Source organism: Psammomys obesus, unplaced genomic scaffold (genome assembly GCF_907164565.1).
Source record: "Psammomys obesus unplaced genomic scaffold, mPsaObe1.curated_primary_1811, whole genome shotgun sequence".
Lineage (NCBI taxonomy): Eukaryota > Metazoa > Chordata > Mammalia > Rodentia > Muridae > Psammomys > Psammomys obesus.
Window position 1 is genome coordinate 6,297,903 of NW_026596057.1, and position 20,679 is coordinate 6,318,581.

At 37.6% G+C, this 20,679-nt stretch overlaps 1 protein-coding gene across 1 annotated transcript in view; it reads left to right on the forward strand.

Annotated features, from left to right (window-relative positions):
- The window catches only part of Firrm (FIGNL1 interacting regulator of recombination and mitosis), a 41,187-nt gene that overhangs the window by 12,991 nt on the left and 7,517 nt on the right, over positions 1–20,679 (forward strand). Inside the window, exons 9-18 of the mRNA XM_055624486.1 lie at positions 2,651–2,731; positions 4,193–4,257; positions 7,552–7,700; positions 7,947–8,061; positions 12,002–12,188; positions 13,370–13,452; positions 14,035–14,086; positions 15,183–15,272; positions 18,019–18,204; positions 20,470–20,589. Coding sequence (XP_055480461.1) covers positions 2,651–2,731; positions 4,193–4,257; positions 7,552–7,700; positions 7,947–8,061; positions 12,002–12,188; positions 13,370–13,452; positions 14,035–14,086; positions 15,183–15,272; positions 18,019–18,204; positions 20,470–20,589 — 1,128 coding nt within the window. The remainder of the gene's footprint in view (positions 1–2,650; positions 2,732–4,192; positions 4,258–7,551; positions 7,701–7,946; positions 8,062–12,001; positions 12,189–13,369; positions 13,453–14,034; positions 14,087–15,182; positions 15,273–18,018; positions 18,205–20,469; positions 20,590–20,679) is intronic.

Here is a 20,679-nt window from a genome sequence, read left to right on the forward strand (position 1 = left end):
GGTAGCTCTGTCTTCACTCTTTAATTTCTTTTCAGTTTCCTTTTTGCTTGATGCCACAGACTCAAGAGTAAAATTAGGTCTCTGGCCAGGAGATAGGGAAAACCCAAAGAATAGTATAGCCTGTAGTAGTGGCAACCTGCAAGAAAGCCTGGTTCCTAGATAGAGTAGCTACAAGTATATATATATTGTTTGTATGAAAATGAGGGAATTAAATTGAAATTTTCTCAACCAAATTCTCACGTTTTGACTTAGCTATGCAAATTTTGGGCTAAGGTCAGCTGGTCAGCTCCATTCAGTAAATGAATGAGTTCTTGGATACCTTCTGTGTCTCTAGTCTTCTCACTGACTATAGCAGTGCCCTCTGCTGTTCACTGTTGGCATTTAGGAAGTTTTCCCGAGCAGCAGTCATCTTGTAGTCCTCTACTTCCCTTCTACAACACGATGCCTGAGACTAAGTCAGTTGGGGATAACAGCAGTCCATTCTCACAGTTCTCAACTCAGGCAAGTTCCAGATCAAGTCATAGCCGGTGTATGGTGAGGACTTCTCAGTTTACAAATGTGACCTTGCTGCATTCTCATGTGGTGAAAGGGCCAAGACCCCCCTCCTCCCTCTCTGTTTATAAGGACATTCAGCTCAATTATGAGATTATCACTTCCTCAGAGGCCCTAACCCTTGATACTGAGTATGCACTGAGTATGTGCTTCCAGCATTGGTGGGCATGGCACCAACCTTCAGATCACTGCCCTGCTCTTTTGAAGTGTCACGGTAACACCAGTGAATTTAATTGTAAGTATAGGATGTAAATATAGAAGTCTTTGTTTCCTGGAGCTGCCATTAAACAAAACACCAGAAAATTAATCTCTTCACCTTCTAGAGGCATTGGTAACATGGCCACGTTCTACTGATAGTGCTGGCAGACCTTGGCGTTCCTCACTGTAAGCTGCAGATTCCAGTCTCTGTGTCCGTCTTCACATGATACACTTCGCCGTGCATCCCCATCTTAAGACACCAGCTGTGAGGGTCAGGGTGCCCCTAGCTCAGTCGTGGCCTAGATTTACCTATGCCTACAATGACCCTATCTCCAGAAGATTGAAGCTCACTTCAAAACTTGAGACATGCATAAGATTGGAAGGAGAGAACTAATTCCACATGACTGGCCTCTTACTTGCACACACACTCTTGTGCTCCAGTACTCCCCAGAGTAATGTTTGTTTTTTTTTAAAACAGAATCTACACTAATGTCAACTTCTATCTTTACACAGATTCCCTTAGCAGCCTGACACCACCAAGAAGGTTGGGTGAAGTGCTTGCTTTACCCAGTCTGCATGATTTTTCTTGTGCTCACAGATAAGCACTTGGGGAGCCTGGAATGTTGCACACATGGCTGGTTCTTTCAAACAGGGATGCATGACCTGTTATCTGCCCGGAAGGCTGGGAGGAGACCTGGTTTATAGCCTGGTGACCTTTGTGCTATCTGTGAGGTCTGGATCCTCCCCCAGACCCTTATCATAAGCTTGCTTTTCTCAGTCTGTAGAACCCATCTTTTTGGAAGGTGTCACGTGAACTTTATGAGGAACTTCAGTATAGTCACATGGATCTCTGTGTAGCTTACTTTGCTTCTCAAGGAGATTTATGTCAACTTTTTGTGTACACAGGACTGAGTTGAATGTCACCAGCAACAGTTTCCCCAAATTGTGCTGTTCTTAAATATGCCTAAAATAAATTACTCGGGGTCAGACTCCCAAAGTTTGAGTCAACACAGTTTGCTTAGTTGTGTTGAACTCCACTGCCTTCTTGTCCCCCTGCAGAGACCCCCACAGGAGAAAACAGGCTAAGTGTATTCTGTTTTGCCCTTTTGATGGTGCCAGGTTGCTAAGGGATAAAAGTTGACGGTGTAGATTCATCTTTAATCTCTGTTCTCAAAATGAAAAAAAAAAAAAAATACTGTGGAGCATGGTGGTGCGTGCCAGTAATCTTAGCACTCAGGGAGGCAGGGGCAGGTGGATCTCTGTGAGTTCAAGACCAACCTGGTCTACAAAGCGAGTCTAGGACAGCCAAGGCTACACAGAAGAAACCCTGTCTCAAAAACAAGTTCCTCTGGGGGTGTAGTGGGACAAGCATTAAGCGCAGTGTGTGTAGAGGTCAGAGGACATCATGTGGAGTTGGTTTTCTCCTTCCGCTTCTAATGTATGTTCCAGGGATCAACCTCAGAACTTCAGGTTTGTGTGGCAAGCAACTTCATTTGTTGAGTTTTCCTCTGTAGCTTTTCTTCTCTGTATTTTTTTTTTGGAAAGCACTGTATAATAGTATTATTCACTGGTGTTTGCATTCTCTTTTCTCTCCATTGCCTTTCCTTTTACCTTTTACGTATCAGTCACCTCCTCTTTTTGATTAATTTGATTCCTACAGAGCAAAGAACTATAATAAATTATTTACATTTCACTTTCAAATCAAATAAGATTATAAGTTATAGTTCCTTTTTTAATAATGCAGAATTTAATTCATTAAATATCTTGTTAAACTGGTAGGAATAAAAAAACAATACAGAAAGTGGAAAATTTTATAATCACTTTACTAAGTTGTTTTAGAAACTTTTGTCTCATTTACAGGTTTAACTAATTTTACATTATTATGCTATTTATGGAACAGGATAATGCTGACTACAGATTATTTCAGAAAGCACTCAAATTGTGTCGTTTCTTTGCTAACTCCCTTTTGCACTATACTAAGGTAAGGCCCTTTATAGTATATAAATGTAAGCTAGCGCTCAATTTTAAGTTGTCCTTTTGTGGGTGGCAGGGCGGGCTTACATGTGTGTGCACACGTGGAGGCCAGTAGATGACATGGAGTGTGTCTTTTGTTTCTCTCAGCTTGTTTGGTGAGGCAGGGTCTCTCACCGAGCCTGTTCTCACCGTTTTTGGTACACTTACCAGTGAGCTCCCGGGATTCGCTTAGCTCTGTTTCCTTGGCATTACAGCATGGTGTGTCATGACTGACTGTTCTGTGGGTGCCGCTCATTCAAGTCAAGCCCCCTTGCTTTCATAATACTCTGACCCACTGAACTTTCTTCCTCCTTGGCTCGCCAGTTTTTATCGTCATGCCCAAGCCAGATCATTTGGAAGATTTTACGGTTTAATACTACTTATTGTTTCTATGATGTACTTACATTGTTAGCATTCATCATTATTGGTGTTTTCATGTAATTTGCTGAGAATTATTTCTGTAAGCTGAAGTTTCTATAAGTTAATTTGAAGAAAATAACTTAGTTTGTATTTAAATAGTATTTACAAGTTATTTCTACCACGTTTCTGAGTTAGGTTCAACTTTAAATGTTCAAATCCTTTACATGCACCACACACCACACACACACACACACACACACACACACACACACATATTCTCACACACTCACACTCTTAATTTGGTATTCTCAGAATAATCTATATTTGAAGATATAAGAATAGGATAAAAAAATAAAAATTAAAATGAAACAGATAAAATAGGATAAATAAGTTAAATAGGATAAATAAATATCAGAGATTATTTGGAAAGATGAACAGACAGTGAAATCTATTATTATTAATAGATTTTAGTGATTAAAAAAAACTATCACTTGTTAAAATTTTAATGCATTTTGCTCATTTTCACTCTTCATTAATTTTTTTCATCCTCCTTCTACATCTGTGGGATTTGTTCCCAAGTCCCCTCCTACTTTGATGTCTTTCATTTTGTCTTTGTGTTTTTAATTTTTTTTTCCTTTGGTTTGGAAAAATTTTTGTTTTTTCTCTCCCACCACTTTCCTCCTCGCAGATCCTCCTATATCTTTGGTCACCCAACTTTCTGTTCTTTCTCTGTCTTACAAAAGAACAAACAAACAAACCAAAAACAATCTCTTCCCCAAACAAAAATCAAAACAAGCAAAAGACCAGTAATACAAAAAATAAAAAAATAACAAAACTAGACAGAGGAGGTGGTCCTCAGTAAGTGATGGGTGCTAATTGCGGGTGATGATTGTGACTCTAGTAGTCTAGAAGTTTGGATGCCCAGCCTCATCCTGTATTCACATATAAGCTGTCTTTTTGTATTTGAATGCAGCATGTCCAAGTTTTTATTCTGTGCATTATATTTGTGGGAGTTTTAATTAGAAAGTCATGTGACATATAAAGAATGACTAGAATGTCTTTCTTTTAGGAATTTCTTCCTCTCCTGTCTGATTCTTGCTGTGTTTTGCACCAACTTTATCTTCAGATATACAGGTAAAAGGAGTACCTCAAGCTTACTAAAGTCTAACAGTGCTACTCCATGTAAATATAAATGCTTATCTTAACTTAAACATTAGAGTAATTTTTCTTAATGTTTCAGTAAAGTTTTACCTGCTTGCTTAAAATACTGGGAGATGGAAGCTTTTAAAGTCTATGTGAGCTTTACTTTGTTTTTAACTAGTTTCTTAAAATGATTAGTAAATAATTGTAAATACTAAAGCTTTTATTTGTATATGGGTATATTATATATACTATGTATATGGATTTATAATATACACATACATGTATACATATTATATATAATGTATATTTCCATTTTATATTGCATAGTTCTGTTTTGGTAGATCTGGAAATTTACTTGGAATTATAAATTTAATTTGGAGGGGTTTAGTAGCAGATGGAACACAAAAGACAGGAGGAATAGTAAGTCTAAAATCAAGTCAGCAAAAGTGGTAAAGACTGACAGGTTACTAAGGGCATATAGGATAATAGAAAATAACCTGACATACATGTTGGTGTAGATTCATAAGAGAGAATGTAGTTTTTAAAAGTAGACATGATGCCCAACTTTAAGCATTTTATTTTTGTTCTTGTTTGGTGTAAGTTAATGCCATGAAGTGTAGTTTACTTTTTTGTTTTGTTTTGTTTTTGGAGTTTATCTCAGTAATGAGTAAGACTCATGTTAAGATGCAAGATGTATTTTAAACTTTATTCTTTAATGTTTTACTAGGAACCTCCCTGAGGACGAAACAAAAGCACATAGATGTTTATAGGTAGGAAAAAAGTTCTGAGATTCAGAAAGGTTAATACAAGGGCATGGAATAGTAGGAGAGCCCTTCCTCATGTTATTTAAGTTAATTTTATGTGCTTTCGTGTGGGTATGCACATGCCATCGTGTGTGGGTGTCTGTGTGTGCATGCATGTGCGCACATGCTTATCGTTTGGAGGGAAACTTGCAGAGAGTTGAAATTGGGGATCAAATGCAGGACCATCAGCTTCAGTGTAAAACTAAGCATCATTCTGTATGTGTTGAAGAACTTGTTCAGCTGTCAGTTCTCTCATTTGGAAGCTGAAGTGATTGTTTTGATCATGATGATTTGTGCAGAGTGCCTGATGTGCTACACTCAGCTTCTTGCCTCATGCGATCTAGAAGAGTTGTCTGTAGGAAGGCACCAAAAAGCAGTATCCACACTAGTTCCTCCTTTTTATTCAGCTGTGTTTAGGAAGCTAGAACTTTGAAGGAATAAGAGTAGCAGTCAGCCTTTCATATTGTACAAGTTTGCTGTCATGGTTTTCTTCTTATACTTGTACTTAGGCTCATACAGTCATTTCCTCACTGCCATGAATTAATTCTACATGTGCCCGAGGCTAGCCTCTTTTGCTGTCCTCTTTGTGCAACGGGTGTAATTGTTTGATATTCTCAGGCAACCCCTGAAGGTAGTCTCTTACGTAACGTCGACCTGCCCTCTCTACTGGATCATTTTCATGTGTACATAACACATGCTACTATTTTCCCTAGTTCAGTACAAAATAGTCTTTCAGTTCTTCAGTCCTTTTCCAGATATGCTCCCATTTCTCATTATATTCCAATCTTCACATGACCTTCTCAGAGAACGTCCTGTTCATTTTCCTTGATTATTTTTTCTTTATAACACTTACGTACATATTATAGTAGCCTTCACAATTCATGAAGAGTATGTTGAAACCTACAGTTGCCAGAAAGACAAGTGGTACTGAATTGTCTACTCTGTGTTCTCCCACATACATACGTAAACACATACCTACAATAGGGTTTCTGTGTAATAAGAAGAGAGAACCGCTGTAATAGTGTATTGTGATGTAGTTACCCTTTTGATAGGAGGTGACTGAGTGTCTTGAATATTAGTAAACTGGGGTGAATGACAAAATTATTGTGGCGTGGCTTTAGGCTACTATGTAAAAGTTACTTGAACACTAGTACTGCTGTACACCAGCAGTGGAGTTGATGGAGAAGGTGGCTAGTGAACCCAGGGTGGCTGATGCATGCAGCATCGCTATATTGGACAAGGGAGTCACAGCACAGGTTGGGGGAGGGGGAGAAGGACAGTATCAAATGTTACCGTTGTGTTCTTGCATTTTTTTAATTTGGTGTTTTTGTACAGTTAACTTCAGGAAACTGAAGTCATAGATAAGGAGAGACTGCTGTACAAGTTTACTTTTTTACTTAACTGTCCCCTCATTAAACAGTAAACCATGCAAAGGGCAGTGCTTTCTATATTCTGTTTATTACTACAGTAGTACCTTCTCCTGCTACATAGACATTTAAACATTTGTGAAATAGTTTATGACTATATCATGTGATTGAGAAAGAAAATATTTAGGTGCTCAGTAGTTGTAGCTCATGTCTGTGGAAATTCATTACCTGTACTTTATTCATTCATTATTTTAGTCATCTTAACAATCAAACATTAGCTAATTACATGACACAGGAAGTAATATAAGATTAAGGAGGTCAGATGAATGAACGAAGTGACTCAGATAATTGACTGTGAATAGTACTGTTGTCATACTAGAAAGACTTCAGATATTTGTCAGATGCAGCCTTTTAAATGTTATGTTAGACAGTTTGGTTATAATTGTCCCGTTTACCATAATTAAATATCAGGTAACTTTGATTTCATATAGGTTTTAATTGAAGTTTGGTTTAAACTCCATTACTGAGAAAGTCTTTTTATGAAAGTCTTTTTAGCCCCTTTTGTTTGTATATTTATCTTTTTAAAAGCTTTAGTTTCTAAGAAACAGCATCAATTTATAGTAAATTCAGCATTTACCCATCTTAAAACAGCTATTTTACCTTAATTTATTTACTTGTGTTTGAGATAGGGTCTGTACTCTGGCCTCGGTTTCCTGAATGTTGAGGTTACAGGTGTAAGCTACTAAATCAGCTTTCAATAAAAGTTACTAAGGCAGAATTCATCCGACCTATTTTTATTATAGTTTTTACTAGTTATTTAATAAGTGTATGTTTACATTATTTTTAAGGACACCATCACCAAAGGATATTAAAATATCCCCAAATAGTACTAGATTTCTCTAAGAAATATTTTCTCTATAGAATTATAGTTATGTTATTTAGTTTCTAGATTTTTATATCTTTTTGATATCAATTTGGTACTTTTGAGTTTTTTTTCCTATAAAATATGTACTTCACTTTTTATGCTTTTTCACTACTGTGACGTGAGCTTCTAATATATCTGTCTAAATCTAGAAAATGGCTATTAAATGCATGAGTTTTTTTTACCTTTGCAGCAAGTTTCCTCCAAGCCTGTATGCTGCCAAGATTTCCAAAGCACAGCAGGAGGAAATAGCTGACACTTTCCTTGTGTTACTGGACCCACTCATCAGTCAACTGCTCAAATTCCAACCTTTTGTGCAGGCAGTTTTGGCTAGTAAACTTGGTAAGCTTCAAAACATCGAAATCATCTCCTTTATTATGGCATGTCAGATACAGTTGTTTCCCGTTTAGCAGTCACTATTTTTGTTAAACATTTTTATTTATAATTTATTATGCTTTTATTGAAACATAGATTAAGTCGTACCTTTACTTTCTTTGTATAAAACTATCAAATTCCTGCTGAAAAATATTTTGGATGTGTTGTTTTATCAATTGTTTCAACTGAATGTATGACTTTGTTACTGAAAAGATCTGCCCTGTGGACTTCAGCTCCCACAAATCCTACTTCTGGTTGTTGTCATGGATAAGCTGCCCTCTCAGCCTGAGGATGTACAGACCCTGTGGTGCACAGAAGATACAGCTAGGTAACATTGCTTACATCTAATCATAGCACTGGCTTAGAGGTTCCTATTTATTTGAAATGGCCTTGAATTTAAGTTTTAGGCAGACATGGTATATGCCAATAATCTTTCCTCTGCAGTATGCTGAGATAATCACGTGAACCTAGCATTTTGAAACCATTTTATCATATTCTGCTTAATAGCTACTGTGTAGAAAAAGTACTTTGTAAAAGCTATAAAACATAATCTATAACAAATTCTAAAAATATTTTTAAATTTTGTTTACTGATCATTACGCATTGGTTAGGGTTAAAAACGTTGGCTGTTACGGATGTAGATGCAAATAACATGTAAAAGTGAACTGCATTAGGGGCTAGTGAGATGGCGTGTCTGTTAAAAGAGCTTGCTGTTCAAGCGTGAGGACCCAAGTTTAAATCCCAGGACCTATGTCTGGTGGCTTACAAATGTCTGTGTCTCAAGCCTCATGGAATCTGACACCTTCTGCTGCTTTTCGTAGGCACACATGTGCAGTTACACTCAGCAGACACATGAGACCAAGCTACACAGCTACACAACAGTTGTAAACACAGGCATATGCATACATAAAAACTGGTAGACACTGTACAGTGTCTCTAGGAAAGTCACTTGTCTTCACCCTCTTTCCTAGCACTTTAGTCCAGTGCTAGTTTGTTACCACATGGATTATTGGTGTGATCCTAATTTTTTATCCTTCCTCTTGGCTGGGCTGGTTAGTCTATTCAAACTGTGATGCTCAAAAAGTGATTTTTTTTTTTTAAAAGATTATATATTGCTCTATCTGTGTGCAGACCTGTATGAAGAGGGCATAGAGGGTATAGATGGTTGTGAACCTCCATGTGGTTGCTGGGAATTGAACTCAGGACCTTTGAAAGAGCAGCCAGTGCTCTTAAACGCATTCTCTCCAGCCCCCCAAAATGATGTTCAAACTTCTAAATTATGCAGCCAGTTCTGTTGCTATTAACTTTGATACCCCATTTTTTCATTTAAAAATATGTATTATTTGAGAATGTCACATAGGGTGCATTTTGGTCATATTCATTCACACATCTCACCCTTAAATTTCTCTACCTTCTCACTCATTCCCAACTTTGTGTCCTCATGTGTTTTTATAACCCACTAAATTCAGTTTATGATATTCATATCCTCATGGGTGGGTGGCCATCAAGTGGAGTATGGTTGACTAACATACATAACATAAGGGGACACATCCTTAAGGTAAACTCACACTCCCTCTGTCAGAAACCATCTACTGTCAGTAGCTCTTCAGGAACAGGGACTGGTGAGACCACACAGACACATTCACACATGCATGCAACCCTCCATCCAAGGATTTTGACTAACTTGATTCCCAGTTAATTAATTAAACAAAATTTACATCCCAACCACAGTTGCCCCTCCCTTTTTTCCGCCTAGTTCCATCTATCGCTCCTCCTTTTCTCTTCAGAAAAGGGGAGGCCCCCAGTTTATAAACCAGCCTTGGCATATCAAGTTGCAATAAGACTAGGCACATTATCTCTTGAGGCTAGGTGAGGCAGCTCAGTAGGAAGAAAGGGACCCAAAGGCAGGCAACAGGCAATAGGAGACAGCTCTACCCCTATTATGAGTCCCCCAGAAGGCCAAGGTACACAACTGTTACATATGTGCAGAGGGTCAAGGTCAGTGCCATACATGCTTCCTAGTTGCGGTGTAGTCTCTGAGCCCCTATGGGCCCAGGTTAGTTGATTCTGAAGGTTTTCTTGTGATATCCTTGACATCTTTCCTCCCCGTATTTTTTAAAAAATCTATTTAATTTTATTTATGTGCATTAGTGTGAAGGTGTTAGATCCCTTGGAATTGGGGTTACAGACAGTTGTGAGTTGCCATGTAGGTGCTGGGTATTGAACCCGGGACCTTTGGAAGGGCAGACAGTGCCCTTGACCACCAAGCCATCTCTCCAGCCCCTCCTCCCTCTCTTCTGCAGGATTCCCCAAGTTCTGCCTAATATTTGGCTGTGGATCTCTGCACCTGTTTCCATCAGTTGCTGGGTGAAGCCTCTCTGATAACAGTTATACTAGGCTTTGCTCTGCAAGTCTCATTATCAGTTTTAGGGGTGGGCTCCTTTTCATGGCATGGGTCTCAAAATGGACCCATTGTTGGCTATTCCCTCAAATTCTGCTTCATCTTTACCCTTCATATAGGTAGGACAAATTGTTGGTTGAAGGTTTTGTGGTGGGGTTGGTATCCCAGTCCCTCGATTGGAAGAATTGCCTGGTTACAAAACATCGCCAGTTCAGGCTCCATATCCCCCATTGCTAGGAGTCTTAGGTAGGGTCATAGATACCTGGAAATTTTCTTTGTCCTAGGTTTCTAGCTCGCCCCAGAGATCTACCCCTTACCCCCAATTCTAGTTGTCTCTCCCAGTACTCCCTCCATCTTCCCCCCAACACCCTTCTATTCCCATCCCCAACCTTATCCAGTCCTGTTCCCCTGTCTACCCAGAATGTCTATTCTATTTCCCTTTCTCACTGAGATCCACACATCTTCCCCTGAGCCCTCCTTACTTTTTTGGGTCTAGGGATTTTAGCATGGTTATCCTTTATGGCTAATACCCACTTATAAGTGAGTACATGGCATGTTTAAGTTTTTGGGTCTGGGTTACTTCACTCAGGATGATCTTTTCTAGTTCTGACCCTTTGCCTACAAACTTCATGATGCCATTATTTTTAATAGCTGAGTCATATTCCATTATGTAAATGTACCACATTTTCTTTATCCATTCTTCAGTTGAGGGACATCTAGGTTGCTTCCAGTTTCTAGCTATTATGAATAAAGCTGCTGTGAACATAGTTGAACAAGTGTCCCTGTGGTATGATGGAGCATCCTTTGGATACATGCCCAGGAGTGGTATAGCTGGGTCTTGAAGTAGCATTACTCCCGGTTTTCTGAAAGATCACCAAGTTCATTTCCAAAGGGACTGTACCAGTTTGCACTCCCACCAGCAATGGAGGAATGTTTCCCTTGCTCCACATCCTTGCCAGCATGAGCTGTCGCCTGAATTTTTGATCTTAGCCATTCTGATGGGTGTAATGATGGATTCTGTGTTGTTTTGTTTTACATTGCACTGATGGTTAAGGACGTTGAACATTTCTTTAAGTGCTTCTCAGCCATTAGAGATTTCCTTTGTTGAAAATTTTCTGTTTAGCTCTGTACCCCATTTTTAATTGGATTATTTGGTTTGTTGGTATCTAATTTCTTGAGTTCTTTATATATTTTGCATTATTAACTTTCTTAGGGTTGACGAAGATCTTTTCCCATTCTGTAGGCTGCCATTTTGTCCTTTTGACAGTGTCCTTTACCTTACTGAAGCTTTTCAGTTTCATGAGGTCCCATTTATTAATTGTTGATCTTAGTGCCTGAGCTATTTATTATTGCTGTTCTGTTCAGGAAGTTGTCTCCTGTGCTAATTAGTTCAAAGCTTTTCCACACTTTTCTCTTATATCAGGTTTAGTGTTTTTGGTTTTATGTTGAGGTCACTTGGACTTGAGTTTTGTGAAGGGTGATAGATATGGATCAACTTGCATTCTTTTACATGAAGACATCCAGTTAGACCAGCACCATTTGTTGAAGATGCTGCCTTTTTCCATGGTATGGTTTTGGCTTCTTTGTCAAAAATCAAGTGTTCGTAGGTATTCTGGATCTTCAGTTTCTTTCTAAGATTACATGCCCATTTTGAAAAAGTTTTGTACAGAAAAATTCTTTAAAGTTTTTTTTTTTTTTCTGGCAGTAAATATATTTTTTATGTCTGTATTCATATGAATTTCAGCTATTATTGACTTATCTTGACATTTTGATTCTCTGAAGTAGCCTTGTATATAGCATTTTATTTTACCTGCTACTTCTTAACCTCCTTTAATGCTTGGCTCCAATGTTTTTAATTTTCCTGCAGAATGTCCCTACTCAAAGCCATTTTCTACAATTTTGGGCAGTGTTCTGGTGAACTCTATTTGCCTGCTCATTTACAGGGAGTAAAGGGTAAAGGACAAAGTGAGGTGCCTGTCACTGTGTATCAGCATGTTTGTGTTCATCTGTGTGCATTCGTTGCTTCTTTTCATCCCTCACTGTTTCCTGAGCTGGTAAGTGCACTACAGACTCGATAAAGTGGAGTTTACGCTTTGTATTCTTTTCATTGAAATTATATTTGATATGTAGTAGAACATGAGGATTAATGACTAATGTAAACCCCAGTCATGTCAATTTGCACATTTTATTTTTTTGTTCATTTCTGTCTTAAGAGATAGTAATTCTTAGCCAGGTGTGGTGGCACATGCCTATAATTCCAGCACTTGGAGAGGAAGGGACAGGCAGAGCTCTGAGTGCAAGGACAGCCTGGTCTACAAAGTGAGTCCAGAACAGTCAGGATTGTATAGAGAAACCCTGTCTTAGAAAACAAACATAGAAAAAAAAATTTTGACTCACAATACTATTTAGTTAAAATGCTTGATAAAAAAAACATTTGCGTTGTGCACAGGGAAGTATAAGAAAATCCTGTGAAAAGTGGAAAACTTGAAGAAAGGGATGTTACCTAATGTACTAGTTATGTTTCTGTTGCTGTCATTAAAAGCAACTTAGAAAAGGAAGAGTATGTTTTGGTTTAAAGTACCATAAAGAGAGTCCAAATAATGGTGGTACCAGGCATGGCATTAGATGGCTAGAGCCGAAGCTGAGAGATCACATCTCAACTACACACAGGAAACAAAGCTCTTCGAAGTGGAGCAAGTCTGAAACCTTAATGTCCCCAGTGATGTCCTAAAAGTGCTGTAACCTTTCCTGACACTTGCCAATTGGGGACCAAGTGTACAAATAACTGAACCTGTGTGTGGGGGCCATTTATCATCAAACCGCTATACGATACGCTTTCACGAAAAGTAAATAGTAATATGTACTGCTTGATCTGTTATAGATGGTTTTATTTTTAATGGAATTAGACTGGTAAAAAGGTTGAAAATGTTTTAGGGAAAAATTGCCATGTTAATTGAAAGCTTTTAGAGATGGTCCTTGTGGATTGCAAGGATTGAGGTAGCACACTTAAATTTGGTTTCTGTTCCCCTCAGCTCATCACAATGGTAGCATATAGTAGGTTCTCCAGAGATAAAGGAGTGCCACTATGGTTCTTTTAGGTACTAGCATGTAGAGGTTTTCTACTGAAGATCTGTCATTTTGATTCTGGTAGTGCTTTCTGATTTAGTGTGAGAACTGTTTATATCTCATGAGCACCTGCCTATTAATAAGTGGAAATTTATGTTCTTTTCATTAGGATGCTGCTTTATTGGATGCTGTGCTTAGTACTCACGTGAGCACTTCGTTGCTAGCGATGGACGTGTGGTGCTTCCTTGCTCGGTAAGAAGTGCCGCTTCTGCGTTTCCATGGGGTAGTAGTAACGGCCCACGGGGAGGAAGTTTAAGTTGACAGAAGAGTTCTGTTTCTATAATCTTTTCATAACACCTCAAAATGGTTAGATTTTAGGTCACTATACTAAGTTTGGAAACAGGTGTCCTTTTTGTTTTGTTTTGTTTTTATGTACAAAGTGAGTATTGAGGCATTTCTGTGATGTTTCTTGGTATCCAGTTTGAACATGCCTAATTTGAAGTCAAAATGTGTAAAATCTAAAACTTTGAGCCCTGATGGTAAAAAGTGAAAATTACATTCCTTGAAACTATTTAACTCTCAATATTATTTGTATTATTAAATAAATATTCAAGTTATGTATATAGCCAGTTATGAAAGATAAATGAGTTAAATTACACATATGTATATTTAAAATGATGAAATCTAAAGTCCGAAACACTTCTGGCATAAGACATTTCAGATAAAGGATGCTCAACTTGAAATAGTTCACATGTCCTCACCAGGGTGTTTCTGACTCCTTGTTCTCCTGCCTAACTGGAAACTCAGGGCCTTTTTTTTTTTTTAATGTCACAGATATGGGACTGCCGAGCTTGCTGCACACCATGTCACCTTAGTGGCTCATCTGGTAAGTAGAATTAAACAGCCTATAACATCCACTTTCTGTGTTTTCTTTAGAGTATGATTTTCTTTTTGTATGCTAATAAAAATGGGAGAAATAATGTCTAAATTTAATGCTAATTATTAATAGCTAATAGAATGCTAATGTTAATACAAAAAAAGGAGTAGAAAACGTGTATGATGAGAGATTTTCTCATTTTTACAATTTTAGAATTCTACGGTTTGGTGGAAAAAATCTAGGTCAATTGAGAATATATTTAAAAAAGAACATAAAGTGAAAGGGAAAATGTGACATTGGTGGCTAAGTGCTCATCTCCTTAGTATAACTTGAGGTCTCCTACGATTTTGTTTCATTTAGGTTAGGATGGTTTGAAAGGGTTTCATTGATTGTGACCAGTGTTCTTAGGGAAAGAAATTTGTTTTGTCATTGAGTACACGCATACGTGGATTTACTGGTTTCTTTATCTTTAACGGTGATTTTTAAAAATTATGAGTTATGTTCCATCTGAAGTGCTTACGACATTTTGTCACTGCTTATCCCTACCTTTAACATGATCATGTCTGAGCCCGCCCACCCCTTTGATTATTAGCAGTTACTGAGTCGTAGATTTCTGCATTTAGTTTTAATGATGGTGTACTCCAGTGATGAGTTGCATATCCTGACCAGCCGACATTCATTCTCACAGCCCGACACATCCTGCACAAAAGAGAGTGATTCCTTACAGGTCTTAAGTCTTCAGGCTTTGTTACTTTTTTTTTTTAAATAAAGAATTCGTTACTTTTGAACAATAAAAACATTATTTTTAGGTTATATTTGCTTGTGTACGTATGGACAGGGAATGCAGGATTCCACAGGGCCAGGTGTCACGGGTGTCGGATCTGTGGCGGCTGGATTGCAGGTGGTTTGTCAGTGGCCTGATCTGTGTGCCATAAACCAAATGCAGGTCCTCTCCGAGTTCTTATAAAGAAATTAAAAATAGCCCTAAATTAAAAAGAGCTGTAGTCCTGTCTCTCAGTAAGAGTCATTTGTTTTTGGCATATAGTTATGTATTCCAAGCTTACTTTCTGGTTTTAAATCATTCTCTTCTCTCTTGTCTTTCCAGATAAAATCTTGCCCTGGAGAGTGTATTCAGCTTAACAACCTATCAATACTGTTGAAGCGTCTCTTTTTCTTCATGGCCCCTCTCCATCAGGCAAGGATATTGTCTATGTTAATGTCTTCAATCAGCTGCAAGAATGGAATTCAGGTCCCTTCCCCTTTGTTCTATACTTAAGTGTAGTATAACTGGAACAAAAATTAACATTAATGCTTTGGTAGTTGATTTTTGTCTGTGTTTCAGTTTACAGATAATCTGATTCAGTCTTCCTGGGCTACCTCTTTCTCTCTCTCTCTTTTTTTTCTCATACCTTTAAAGTACTTACGGGCAATGAGATGGCTTTGTGTCTTTGTTCCGTGTTGTAGCAAGTAATAAAAAGTGGTTGTTGGGCTATATGATGTTTATTATTAGCCCTGTGATTATCATGGTGCTATTATCTAACTTGCTATCACAAATAATAAGACACAGACACCTGTTAGATTTTATAATTGCCTCATTCATCTTGGGCCAGGCAGATATTCCTACCTACGCTGTCTGAATCTCCTCACCATCCATCTCCCAGCCCCCAGCCAATGCCGTTCTCCTTATGCATCCTATCTTCCATCCATAATCTTACAAATACTTGCTTTTAGTCTTCATCTGGACCTTTTCACGCCATTATTGGAGTCCTTCCTCCCGGCCCCACCTGTTTGTTTGTTTTTTTTCTCCAGGCTTAGGCATCCTGACATCCTTCTTCCTCCTCTTCCCCTTCCCATGATCCTCTCTGTCCTCCTTATCCACACCCACTCCATTCTGCCCTGCCCAGGTATAAGCTGTTTAATCAACCAGATAAGTCGTTCTGCAAGTTTACAAAACAAAGATAGGTATTATCAGATTTTAAGGGCCAGTAACACATCAGACCAACCTCCAAGAGTTCCATTTATCCTATTATGCTTTGAATGATGCATCTTAGTTTTTCAGAGTAAATAAAATTGATTTTTAAGGAAAAATTGCAAGTATGATAAGCCTCAGTTGCTCAGTGTTGTGAAGTCACCAAGCTTTGTTGTGATTGAGATTCCTGTCCTGGACCTGAGTAGCCTTGCACAGTCTGGTAGATTGGAACTGGAGCTCACTATTAGAATCCAGTATTAGGGTTTTGTGGGGTTTTTTTGTGTGTGTGTGCGTGTTTGAAAACAAGTTTCTGGACTCTGACCAAATGCAGTGGTGGGTGAGAGTAAGGCTCAGCAGTTCGCTTTTGCTGTTAAGCACTTAATATGATTCTGATGTGGAGTCAAGCTTAGAACCTACTAGATGCATGAAAGAAATTTGCCTGTGAAACCCGTTGGCCTTGGCTTGGATCCTGAATTATATCAGTGATACAGCATTAACGCACATCAGATTGGATATGTTTTACTAAAAGCTGACACATGTTTCTGTTTCTATGGGGAGAATAATAGTTGAATATTATAACACAGTACTCTTACTTTAGTTGTTTCCTTACTGAGGGAGAAGTAATATACCTTATTTCAACATACCAATAATTGTTGTTACAGTTTCACTCCTGTTATGATAAAACAGTGACAAAAATCCCACAGGTATATTTCCCTTCTTCGTTTTAAGGAAGAATGTAAAATTTCTGCATAATGTTTCCTTATACTTCACTGTTCTAAGGAAGAATGGTTCTTGAGCTGCTTTCTCCAGTCGACCAAATCATGGCTTTCCTGAAGCCATGGTTTTATGCTGAAGTTGCTTATTATAATCGACATTTGGCTCTTGAAGGATCCATTTTCCACCTGTAGTCTCTGTCACAGCAGATGACCACACAAACTCTTATTTTGCCAGCTAAATATTTTCTGCAAATGAAATATAAAAATGTAATACAGAGGTCCAACAGTCAAGTTGACTGTTTTGCTTTAGTCCTAGAAGGGATTATTTAGTTTTCCAGTGTATGGCAAGTTTTGATATATTTAGTGAAGTTTAGAAACTTTAAATCGAATTGTCTCATTTTTTGACTACACTAGTATATTTTTTTAATTAGGTTCTACATATAGCAATTATAAATGCATTATTTTTTCAACCACAATCAGTTTAACATTTGGACTACCATCTTTTTGACACGAGCATTTTAGCGGAACAGTGTTCCTTTTCATCTAATATATAGTAAGCTCTTTAGATTGTATTTTAGTGGAAGAACAGATTAACCAATCACATCTTTTTTTTTTTTTTTAGTTGTTTTTGTTTGTTTTGTAGTTTCCTTTTGGGAAATTAATTTAGGATGTCCTCTAGGCAGAGCAGAGCCAGCTAATCCTTTTGAAAACTGGACCTGTGATCTTGGCTTCATGTTCTCAAATGTATTAAGATAAAAGCCAGGAGAGTTACGAATTAATTTTGTCATCTGGAATATTAGTTTGACTTAATTATATAAGATGATGCATACTTGTAAGATAGCAGATCTAAAGGGTAGAAAGAAGATAAAATATCTGGTGTGAATAATAATGAAATATATTATTTAACACTCCTTAGTGCATTTTGTATTGTGCTTCATTTAAGCATGATTTTTCATTTTGGAAGCACACAGTAGCAATGAAAATAATCAGTTCATATATGTATGTTGGTCTTATACCCAGTGATCTTACTGTATATTTAACAAGAGTGTTATATGAATATATGCCCCTGGCATCCCTAGAATTCACCATGTAGACTAGGGCAAGTTACACTCTTAGAGATCCTTATGCCTCCGCCTCCTGAATGCTGGTGTTGAGATATGTACCATCCCACCTCACATAAGTGTTAAAGTTAATATTTATTTCTTGTACACCCAGTCATCCATTAGTCTGAAGTTTCTTATTATCAACTTATTCAGGTGGAGTTTGTACAGAGATTTTCTCCAAAAGAAGCAGACAACTTGCCTCTGTGGCAACATATATCCTTCCAGGCATTATCTGCTGATCTCAGGAAACGAGCTGCATGTGAAGTGATCAGAGTATGCACAGCACAGTGCAGGAAGTGGTTGAGCAGCAGTCATACTTCGGCAGAACTTGACTCTCTGGTAAGATAGTTTGTTTATTCAGTATTATACTGAGCACTGTTTAGGTCATAGCAACAGTCTGTGCATGTGTTCTCCTTCAAAACCCAGCAATGTTTTTAGATTTGTACAATATAAAAGGATCTTTGAGAAAATTATATCAATTAATCAAAAAATTGTTGATTAGGAAGCTATTGGGTAAGATGCACTTGGAAGGCATGATAGCTCTTCATTCACTGTTTTTCCAGCCACCTGCCTGGCTGAAGCATATATGATTGACATCTTCTGTCTTAGATAGGATCTCATTAGTGCATAGCCCAGGATGGTTTTGAACTCAAGATGTTAACTTAGCCTCCTTAGTGTTGGATAATGGCCAGCTTAGACATTATTCTTTTGTTTGATAAAATACAACATGCATTTTATAGAAGCCAGTTCTGAGCCTTTATGTCTTTCTGTTTGCTTACTCAATAAAACAGTAGATTCATCTATATGTAGAAAATACATGAATTTTAAAATTGGACTAGATAGTACATGCAGTTGAATTTTTTACTTCAGTTTTTATTTGCATTTGTTCAACAAATACACATTGAGTTCTCTTATGAAATAAGTTTTGTTTTAGTTATTGGAAGATTGAAAAACCTGTTATTTTAGATGTAGATTCTTGCTAAGCAGTATACAGTATAATAAAAAAATACAAAAACTTAGCCAGAGATAAAGTATATATTCAAGGACTTAAAGGCTTTCTTGTTAAATTTTTGTTAAATTCTTGTAACATCAAGGCACATGTTTCTATACTGAGCAGTTCAGTACTGTTGTAAAATGGCAGTTGACCATAATTTATTAGTTTAAAATATTGACATAAACCAAAGAAGTGTTTTTTTTTGGGGGGGGGGTATGTGTGTGGCTTTATTTTATCATAGCTAGTCATGAGTGGGTTAGTATAATATGTCATTTGTATTTAATATGCACTAGTTTATAATTGTTCAGCAAATTCAGTAGACTCTCAATATGCATTACACTTTAATAATAAAATGTATTTTGGGTTGTATTAGGTAGAAGCACCAATTTCCTAAAATTGTGTAACTTTTTAAGCTATGGCCAAAACTCACTGAATGTATTTATTTGTAGAGGGAAGTAGATTAATCTTGAATGATAGGCTATAAGGCAATTCCAACATTGGAATATTGGATATTGCAGTAAAGGATTCGGTCAGTGCTACTTGTTATTAGATTGCATATGGCCTTCACCCTATATACATCACCCTCAGACAAGCCAGAAAGAGATCTGAGTGTTTGTATGTAGATGGAAGAATGAATCCAGGAAAAGGTTGTTTTCAGTGTCAAATTCTAGATGGTGTATTTCTTTAAGTACTTTATTTGCTTATTAAATGGAGTGTTTTTGTAGCATCTCATGGTAAAATAACAGAAATAATAAAAATCTAGTAACCTATGCAGATTACTGGTTGCATGGTGTGAATTAAAAATACTTCTTTCTAGTGATGAGTATTCCAAATTAGGCCCCCCTTGCTCATTGTGTGTTAGGTTTTTATTACCGTGACAAACACAGTGACCATAAGCAACTTGGTAGGAAAGGGTTGATGTCACCTTAGAGTGCATTATAAAGGGCATCAGGGCAGGCACCCAGGCAGGGACTGAAGCAGAAGTTGTGGAGGAACACTACTTACAGCTTCCCCCATCGCTTTCTCAGTCTGCAGCCAGTAACCAACCAGGAAAATGGCCTACACACTTGCTTAACGATAATCTGATGGGGCCATGGTGTTGGTTGTTGTTGTTTTGGGGTGGTTTTGTTTTTGTTGGCTATTTGTTTTGTTTTTCAAGACAGGGTTTGTCTGTGTAGCATTGGCTGTCTTAGACTTGCTTTGTAGACCAGGCTGGCCTCGAGCTCACAGAGATCCATCTGCCTCTGCGTCCCCAAGTGCTGGGATTACAGGTATGCACCACTACACCTGGCATGGAGGCATGTTTTTAACTAATTTGTCTCTTCCCAGATAATTCTACCTTGTGTCAAGTTGACCAAAACAAAAAACAAAACCAGCCAACCATACAACAACAACAACAACAACAAAACGGTCAGAGTAATAGAAAAACAGAACATATGTACAAAGCCTACTAAAATTCAATAGTGTTTGTATTTTAAATGAAAATTTCAAAGTAGTCTATATGAATTTTTATAAGAAGTTATAAGTAATCATACAGTGTGTATAACTGGCCCCTTGGTCCTTCAGACTAGATTTATAAGGTAAAAAACTTTCCTCTTTTCGTCCTTTAGAACACTGCCCTTGCTGCTTTGCTTACAGCATGTAGTACTGCTGAAGCTTTGGATACCAGCCAACTAACTGCAGTTACTGAAGTTGTGAGTCAGCTTTGGACTTTCATAAACATTGAACAAGTAAGGAAAGCCACTCATTTCTTTGAAAATTATGAAATATTGAAAAGATAATGTTGGAGTTTCTCTCTATATTAAAAGTTCTAATTTCTT